Source organism: Melozone crissalis, unplaced genomic scaffold, assembly GCF_028551555.1.
Source record: "Melozone crissalis strain CALT ecotype California unplaced genomic scaffold, PUWL_Pcris_2 ptg000074l_1, whole genome shotgun sequence".
Lineage (NCBI taxonomy): Eukaryota > Metazoa > Chordata > Aves > Passeriformes > Passerellidae > Melozone > Melozone crissalis.
Window position 1 is genome coordinate 2,689,006 of NW_026535851.1, and position 10,209 is coordinate 2,699,214.

The following is a 10,209-nucleotide window of genomic DNA, read 5'->3' on the forward strand; positions in this document are numbered from 1 at the left end:
GCTAAATACCAGCTGGTGGGATAACGTATTGGGAATAGAATGATGGAAGAAACTAGGCTTCTTCCTTTTATGTGCTACAGCTGGTTTGATATTTCTTCCTTGCCTGATCCCCTACTTTATTTGGCTAATCACCAGCATAGTGCAGGGCATGCAAGTGGTAACAATGCCTATAGACCCAAAATTGACTACAACTGGGACTGCACAAAAGATCATGGCGTTAAAGAAACAGAATATGGAAAACCCCTTGGAGGAAGCAAAAATTATTAATAAAAATATAAGCAATTAATGGAGTATGGAAAACAAGAAATACTGCTCTAGCCAAATGATTTGTAATAAAGGAAGAAGAGGGATTGTTATAAATACATATTATGTTGTTGGCTTTTCACAAATATTAGGACGAATGTTATATGTATAATGTTAAAATAACTTTGCTTTTATTTCTGCTATTAACAAAAACTTAGACATAGTAGTAGTGGTTGCTGATATAGTTATGAGTGAACTGTCTGGTCAGGATAACATCTAGCGAACATGTAATGTGGACCCTGCTATTGATATGCCAACTATCAGCATCTGCTGTCTGAAGAAAGTATGGACCAAGGCCCAGACTGGAAGTGATAAGGAGGAGCCAAAACCACAGCCAAGAAACACGCATGCTCTAAAAAGGCAGACCCAAGGAGTGGCCATGTAAAATAGTTCCTGGAATATGTAAACTAGTTTATGGATATGTGCCATAATCTTTGCTTTACTGTCTTTGTCTCCTATTGTCCTTTATTAAACTGTTTAAATTTTCACAGGAGAGTGAACGTGTTTTTCACACTAAGAAGAAAATTAACTATCCCAGCTGAAACCAGGACAATCTCTCTGAAGTAAGTAACGTTAAATTACAAAGAAATTTGGGACTCCAACGCTGAAATTCAACCCTGTATATTCAGTAACTCGAAGATATACAGAGAGAGTACTTAGATACTTTTCAATTGCATTTAGAGAAGAGAGGCCACTATTTCATCTCTAAATAATGTCTTATGAGAATTTTAAAACAGTTTAGCCCCTGGATAGTTGCATACAATGGACATAGATACAAAAGTTTTGATGTATTGGGGAACCTGGACTCTGTTGTGCAGGTATGACAGAGGGGAATTAAAAAAAAAATACATTAGTTATATAATCTGAGTACCCCTCAGCATAAAGCTGGGATGGGCGGGCCTCGTGCGTGCGGCTATGGTACCTCTGTTGCCTAGCGGTCGTCCCTGTGAACGTGGACACCTTCTCGGCTCGCTGGTGTCACAGCCCAGACCGGGCCTAGCGCCCAAGACGATGCCGGACCGTCATGCTCCCTGATAAACGTTGCCAGCCAGAAAACGCGCAAGTGCGCCCGGGAGAGGCAGGGAGCACTCCCTTCTACGAGGAGCAACACGTCTATACAACTATGAGGGCTCACCCGGAAGAGCTTCTGTTAGGGCGGTACTAGGCACCGCGGTTGCTCCTGAGAGTGCAGCGTTGTTCCTCAGTTAGGTTTCTCCGTTGTGATCGGTTGGCGCCGCAGACATCTTCCTCTGGGCTCTGCGCCTGCTGGCCTCTGATGCGGGGCTGCCCTCTTTCTGCCCGGCTCAAACTCTGTTACTATTAGTCCGCACTGCGCGCTGAATGATGCTTTTACGGGGCTACGGAACTGCTGGACCGTGGGGGTGGCTGACGCTGCTCCTGGTAGCTTGCGCGGCATGGGCCTCAGAAATCACTTTCGAGCTGCCTGACAATGCCAAACAATGTTTTTACGAGGAGATTGTCCAGGGCACAAAGTGCACCCTCGAATTTCAGGTACTCCGTGCTTCCCTCGGCCCCCAGGGAGTCTCATGTTATTTCACTTTTGCCGTTAGTATTAGGAGTTTAATACTGATATAAATTGGTGGGCACTAAAATTATGTTATACAAACAGCCTACTGAAATGTTGCTTCTGCTGCTTGGCGCCTCTGAACAAATCTTGAATATGTGCTTGAATAGATATTTACATATTTCAAATAATATGTATATTATTTTTTAAAGCTTTTGTATGCATATAAAAAGGATGTGCTATTTGATAGAAGTTTCTTCATCCTTTAGGATGCTTTATCTTAAAGGCAAGAAGTTTGAAGCTAGGATTAAATTTAACTACAAGTCTGAGAGCTATCAGAATCACATTACAGAATAGTAAGCTATGAATACCTAAACTGCCAATTGCTCTTGTAGTGGAGATAGGATAGCTAGTGTGATTCTACAGAAGAACATGCTATGAACCAACAATAATCAAAGATGACCATTCTCAAGATGATCATATGAAGTTTTGAGTTACTTGTAGATATAATTTGAACATGCTGGTGTTGGAAAAATTACTGTCATCTATTGTGCAGGAGTAAGGCAGCATAACCTCCAGAACACTGTTCTGTTGATGTGATGAGTCAGCCTGTAATATCTGTTCTACTGAATATATGCCATTCCTGCAACATAAAGCAGCTTGACCTGATAGGCTAGTTAGACAGTTTAGGTTGTACATAAAAGAGCTGGTTTATTGATTTTGGCAGTCTCAACTTGCTGAATAAATTGTATGGATGGGCTTGTGGATATAATATATTATTGATTTATTGCAGTAATGTCTTTGCCCCATCAATTTTAATCTACTCTAGCCTTTGCTATAGTACTAGTATCTCAAAATGAAGTAACTAAAGTTTCCTTCATACACTGTTAGAAAACATAGTTGATATTGCATATCTTCAATTTAAAATCTTATTTTGAATTGTTCTGTGAGTCTTTCATAGGATGATTTTTTTCTAACTCAATAGATTTATAAATTAATTCACTTTAAAACATTTCTCAGATCAAACAATTTGCAACACTAGCTGGATGTCTGTTCTGTTTAAGACAATTTCTTGGGGTTTTTTTCAGGTGATCACTGGAGGTCATTATGATGTGGACTGTCGGTTGGAAGGTCCTGATGGTTCTGTATTATACAAAGAGATGAAGAAACAATATGATAGCTTCACATTTACTGCATCCAGAAATGGAACATACAAATTCTGCTTCAGCAATGAGTTCTCTACTTTCACACACAAAACTGTGTACTTTGATTTCCAGGTTGGAGAAGATCCACCACTGTTTCCTAGTGAGAACAGAGCAACTGCACTTACTCAGGTAAAATATTATGTTTGACAGGAACTGTTAGGTGGAGGGAATGTTTTTCAAATTCACCTGCATTAGATATCTATATCGTTGTTGAAAATGAATGGGTCAGAGGTTTTTTTAAAATAAACCCTGTTACTAAAAGTGAACCTTTTCTGAAAATTAGGATTTATAAAATGAAGAGCTGAGGAGGAATTACCAAGTGATTAAGCGGAAATTTAGGGAAATTATACAGTGCCCTAGAGTTTAAGGGAACTTTTTTATGCCATGGTTCTATGTCTGTGGAAGTGGTATAAAGTGTAAAATATCAGTGGATTGGGGTTTTCAAAATTCCTGAACTTTGGAGAAACTTTGAGAACAATTTTGTTTTATATTTAAAGAGTTTAGTCTTTTTTGAGGCAAAGACTTGAATGAATCATCTCTTTTGTAACTGTCACTTTTAAAATTGGAAGAGACTTCTAGCAAAATAAACAAATGCACAAAATCAGTCATACTTAACCTGCTTCTAGATATGTAATTTATAAGACACTTAAGTGGCAAAACAATATTCTTGCTCCAGACCTTTTTCCCTAATGTTTTTTTCTTTCTTCATAATTTTAGTTTTACACCACTTCTGCCTAAACTAAATCAGCCAACTTCACTTGGAACAGTAACTTCATGAATTCTAACATTATTACACTATAGTTGTTACCAAACTTCATTTTAAACAAGGATGGGTACTGACTCTTACTTTCAGAAGATAAACAGAAAATGGAAGAGGTTTATGTGTAAAAAAATCTAGGTCTTGGAAAGCCTGTAATACATCTATTAAAGAGGTTTAAGATTTTTTCATGTTAGAGAAGGAAATGTGATATTTATGAAAGATGACACATTTAGTTGGGCAATTTGGTCTTGAGTGTTTATTATATGAATATCGTAGGGAGCATCCAGGAACACTGAAAAATAACAGTTGTCCTTTATCTAATCACTTTTTACATATGTGACTAATATAAGGACCTCCTGCCAAAAGAACATGTTGAGGTCAGTAATCTAGATTTCAGGCTTTTGGGAAACTGAAGTTTGGGTATTATGTGATGAAGAATCACATACTTCTGAAATCCAAAAGTGTTTTAATATCTACTGTGCAAATCTTAATGATATAAGAAGCTTATTAGCTATCCAAATCTCAAGAAAGATTTACTGCTTGTTTTACTAGTGTATGTGGAATTAGGAAATGTCGGATCACTGGCATATTTCAATACAGTGTTTATATTTACTTTTGAACCCAAACATGCATGAATTTTAATATTCAGTTTCTGGCTCTTAGAGTGCATCACTTTGTATTACATCTGCAGTTTTGCACACTTTGATACTTAAGTTAGTCACATTCCTGTGTGTAAAATTTTATTAATATGTTAGATTTATAGTATTTCAGTCTGACAGTGGACTGAGAGTGTATTTCATTTGTAAAGCTATGTGAATCTTAATTTTAAATATCAAACCACAGAACTTCACAGAACAAGCATTAGAAGAGTTCTTAATTGAGCATGTGTATTTATTTGCTTCTTTAGATGGAGTCTGCGTGTGTTTCAATTCATGAAGCTCTGAAATCTGTCATTGATTATCAGACTCATTTCCGGTTGAGAGAAGCACAAGGCCGCAGCAGAGCAGAGGATTTAAACACAAGAGTAGCCTATTGGTCAATAGGGGAGGCAATCATTCTTCTTGTAGTTAGTGTTGGGCAGGTATTTCTCCTCAAAAGCTTCTTTTCAGATAAAAGAACCACAACAACCCGTGTTACATCATAACTGGTAGTGATAATGCTTCAGGTCATTGTGTTAATCACTTGTGAAATTACCATTATCCAATTAATTTTAAGTACAAGGAACTAAATATATGAAACATCTAAATGTCTGTCCCTCCTCATTGATTAAAATCACAAAACATAACCCACAAGTTATGAAAGGGACACCCAATTTGAAATATAGAGTAAACTTAGTGTTTTCTGATACTTGTATTATATATCTGGCAATGACCAGCCTCTCTTTGGTTTTGCTGATTTTAATCCGAATTGTTTGACTTTACTGATATGATTGCCCATCTGTGTTATAATGCTTTAAAAGAACCTGCCAATCTAGTGTCCGATGTGAAAGACAATACTCATGAAAATTTGATTTGACTTGAATTTTCATGCTGAATGTGTTGGATCATAAACAAGCTAATGTGATGAACTGTAGTTGTGAGATGTATTCCACTGTTTTGATTTGCTGTAACAACAAAAATATCCCATTATATCCTTTGCTTATCTGTAAAATTGTTGCAAGCTTGATAGTATATATTGGTGCAAAGTCTCCACCTGCCTGGTAAATCTCCATCTTCAAAACCTGCTAAATGTTATACTTGAGTGTGTTTGTCTAAACACACACTTTTCTACATTAAAATATATTGCATTTCTTCTTTTACAATGTTTTACTAAACAACTTCTAAACTGAGACTACTTGAGAAACATGCTTTCTCTATTCAAAAATTTTATATCTCCAAGTTTTTAAAAATGCAATAAAATGGGGAATATTGTAACTTTGTTACTGAAGCTGTGCAATCTCTGTACTTAGTGCTGTTGCTTGTCACATTTAAGACCAAAAATAGTTTGGTTTTTATCAAGCAGTTCAGCACCAGTTACATTGCATCCCTTAGGCATGTGCAAAGCTTTTAATTAAATTGTTTTCCTATTAAGAAGCCCATTTAATACTAATACTACATTGTGTGAGTGCTGTGTGCTTTATTCCCCTGTTTGGTGCACTGATACATTATGACCTTGTGCATGTAATTGCTACTCTTCTGTTAGTGGTCAAAAACATTTAAAATGTTTTGTGATATCTTTTTGGTTGATTTGTAGCAAAATTGCTTCCACTGTTCATATCTTTAGTTTATGTATTGTAAAAAAATCTTGGTTTATTTGGATGTGGAAGATGGTAAATATATGTACATACAAGTACCTTTAATTGAGCTAGTCAAAATAAAGAAAGACTTCTTCAGATGATTCTGGAGGAATAAATAAACTTGGACCAGTTTTTAAGTGCACACAAACAAAACTAAGATAAAAAATTGAGTTACTAGCTCTAATTCAAAAATATTCCACTTAAACTAGTTTTCATCAAGCAGAGAAAGAATGCTAAATTTTCATTAATTGCCTGTATTATTTTTCAGGAAAAAATTGACAGGATTTACACATTCACTTGGACATCAAATAATCATTCTATGACCTAAAATGCCTTTAAAATGGTGTGATAGTTAAAAAAAAATCTCCTTGTCTCTATTGTAAGCTTATAAATGACAAACTCAGAACTGAAGAAAAAAGCTTTAACACTTCAAAAATTAGTTAAAAGGTAATAGGGGTATAAAAAAGTTTAATATTTTATTCAGAATTACGTATGTCTTTCTATCTTGTATTGAACTTGCAATATTGCAGTTCTGTTTTTGAGGTACAAGCTTACCTGAAATTGTAACAAAGATCAGAACACAAAAACTAGTGCTTTCTTTTTATGCTACATATTTGAAAACTGTATATATATTTTAAAATAAGTGATTGGGTAGGATATAATAGAACACATACTACCACTTCAACACTAGGTGAAAAAAAAACATTTATATTTTTTTAATTATTAATATTGTTTTGTTAAAGCTGCATATATGAAAATAATCGTTTGGTTAGTGGTGTGATATGCAACTAAATCACTCTGGGTTAAATGAGATACAACTGTGTTTGAAGTTGTGAAAGGTTTCAACTATTCCTTTGATGTTTTATGTCTGCATAATGTGTTTTTATGTCCTGAAATATCCATTGTTGGTTTTGTTTGAAGGGGGGAAATTTTGAATAAGGCAAAATGAATATGAATATTATGTGGGTAAAATACAAATTAATCATAGAATGGTTTAGGTTGGAAGGAACCCTTAAGATCATCTAGTTGCAACCTCCCTACAATGGGCAGGGAACCTTCGACTAGACCAGATTACCTGGAGCCCCATTCAGTTTGGCCTTTAACACTTCCAGGGATGGGGAGTCCACAACCTCTCTGGGCAACCCGTTTCAGTGCCTCACTAGCCTCACAGTAAAGAATTTCTTCCTAATACCTAATCTAAACCTGCCCTCTTTCAGTTTGAAGCTATTTCTCCTTGTCCTATCACTCTGTGCCCTTATAAAAAGTCCCTCTCCAGCTTTCTTGTAGGCTCCCTTTAAGCACTGGAAGTTGCTATAAGGTCACCCTGAAGCGTTCTCTTCTCCAGGCTGAACAGCCCCAACTCTCTCAGCCTGTCTTCATAGGAGAGGTGTTCCAGCCCTGTGATGAACTTAATGGCCTCCTCTGGACCCATTTTAACAGGTCATCATGGTCATCATCTTTCTTGTGTTGAGGTCCCCAGAGGTGGATGCAGCACTCTAGGGTGGGGTCCCACCAGAGAAGAGCAGAGGGGGAAAATCAGTTCCTTCAACCTGCTTATCACTTCTTTTGATGCAGTTCAGGATACAGTTGGCTTTCTGGGCTGCAAGTGCACATTGCTGAGACACATTGAGCTTTTTGTCCACAAACAACCCAAAGTCCTTCTCCCAAAAGCTAGTCTTGCTCCATTCTCTGCCCAGCCTGTACTTGTGCTTGGGGTTGCCCTAACCCAGGTGCAGGATCTTGCACTTGGCCTTGTTGAACTTCACAAGATTCACACAGACCCACCTTTTGAGCCTGTCCAGGTTCCTCTGGATGCCATCCCTTCGGTCCTGTGTGTTGACTGCACCACACAGCTTGGTGTTGTCAGCAAACTTGCTGAGGGTGCACTCAATTCCACTGTCCATGTCACTAACAGAGATGTTAAACTGTGCCAGTCCCAATGCACCCCATGTCACTGCTTTCCACTTGGACATTGAGCAATTGACCACAACTCTTTGGGTACATGTAATGGTTTGGAATAGGAGGAAATTCAGGGAAGTGATGTAAAGCTTTTTGTGTAACTGACAGTCTGTTGAACCACTGAGAAGCTGGACACGCCTCTGTGGAACACACATGTTGAAGACGAAAAACCCCCAGGAACTCCCTTTTTCCTTTCCGGTCGGTGAGGAGGTGGCGGGCCCCGGCCCCATCCCCCCCCCCCCCCCCCCCGTCTTGGCCAGGCCGGGCCGGGCGGTCCTGCCGCGGGCCGGGCCCCTTCCCCTCTCCCCGGGCCGCCGGCCGGCCCCCCCCCCATCGGCTCCGTTCGGGTCGGGTCGGGTCGGGTCGGGCCGGGCCGGGCTCCAGCAGCGGCCGGGCAAGAAGGCGGGGGAGGTTGCCGAGCCCGGGCCGGAGCAGGGCTGGCCGTGGCTGTGAAGATCTTATGATCAAATCCCCTTCCCCCAGCGCGGCTGAGACCTGAGACCCCTGCAGCCTGTGCAGAAAAGCAATGACCAACCATGAGGCCGATCCTGACACAGCCCAGCCGCAGTTCTCTCCACAAGTTACCGGCGGGTCAGGTAGGCCCTAGACGGGATGTTAACTCTTTCAGTGCTTCAAGCCTCCCTCGAGTGAGAGAAAGGAAGAAGATGCAAGCATGTAAAGGAACAGCATGAAGACATCGAGGTCAGTGAGGAAGAAGTTAAGTCCCAGATGGGAGGGAGGAGGAGATGCCTTGTTTTTGCAGCTGAAATCCTCTTGTAAGCTGGGCTGTGTCAGGATCGGCCTCATGGTTGATCATTGCTTTTCTGCACAGGCTGCAGGGGTCTCAGGTCTCAGCCGCGCTGGGGGAAGGGGATTTGATCATAAGATCTTCACAGCCACGGCCAGCCCTGCTCCGGCCCGGGCTCGGCAACCTCCCCCGCCTTCCTGCCCGGCCGCTGCTGGAGCCCGGCCCGGCCCGACCCGACCCGAACGGAGCCGATGGGGGGGGGGCCGGCCGGCGGCCCGGGGAGAGGGGAAGGGGCCCGGCCCGCGGCAGGACCGCCCGGCCCGGCCTGGCCAAGACGGGGGGGGGGGGGGGGGGGGTGGGGCCGGGGCCCGCCACCTCCTCACCGACCGGAAAGGAAAAAGGGAGTTCCTGGGGGTTTTTCGTCTTCAACATGTGTGTTCCACAGAGGCGTGTCCAGCTTCTCAGTGGTTCAACAGACTGTCAGTTACACAAAAAGCTTTACATCACTTCCCTGAATTTCCTCCTATTCCAAACCATGACGGTGCAACCATCCAGCCAAGTGTTTATCCATCAAGTGGTCCATCTATCTAATTCATGTCTTTCCAGTTTAGAAACAAGGATGTTGTGCAGGACTGTGTCAATTGCTTTGCACAAGTCCACGTCCATGATGTCTGCTGCCCTTTCCTCATCTACCGCTGCTGTAACCCCCCTCATAGAAGGCCACCAAGTTTGTCAGGCATGAATTGCCTTTAGTGAAGCCATGCTGGTTGTCATCAATCCTCTCCTTATTTTCCATGTGCCTTAGCATAGTTTCTAGGAGGATCTGTTTCATGAATTTGCCAGGTACTGAGGTTAGACTGACCAGCCTGTAGTTTCCTGGGTATAATATATATTCATATTCATATAATATATGAATGAGATCTGATTTGCTTTTTGGAAGAATAATGCTTTTGAATGTGGTAGGTAAATTATTAAGAGAAGTCATCGTTTTGGGGGGGTTATCTAAAACGGTTTTATTAATGAGTAAGTGATGATCAAATTATAATTATTCAATGATTGAATGAAAATGAAATGGTAATCAAATGGTGATTAAGCAATAATTGAATGGTAATTAAACAGTAATTTAAATTATGATTTAACCAATAATTAGATGGTGGTCAAACACTCTACTACTTAGTACACTTCTAATAATTAAGCTATAGCTATATATAGACATCACTAGCATACAATATACTTTTAGGCCTAATGTAAAATATTGCTCACCTTGTTCTAGATAATTATGCTGGGTAAGAGGTCTCTCAAACCCAAGGAGTAACCTTGAGAGTCATCCTTATTAAGGGAGAGCACCACCATGAAGCCTGCTACCATACAGGAGAACTCAATGGGCTCAAAGGAGCTATGGATATTTATAGCGTCAAGTGTTTGACTCTTAGT

The 10,209-nt window shown here is 40.4% G+C and overlaps 1 protein-coding gene across 1 annotated transcript; it reads left to right on the forward strand.

Moving 5' to 3' along the window:
- Positions 1-1,647: 1,647 nt before the first annotated feature.
- On the forward strand, positions 1,648-4,937 carry LOC128946104 (transmembrane emp24 domain-containing protein 7-like). The gene is made up of 3 exons (XM_054290008.1): positions 1,648-1,815; positions 2,917-3,162; positions 4,701-4,937. Exons 1-3 carry the CDS (start codon positions 1,648-1,650, stop codon positions 4,935-4,937), a joined length of 651 nt encoding a protein of 216 aa, XP_054145983.1.
- The last annotated feature ends 5,272 nt before the right edge of the window (positions 4,938-10,209 follow it).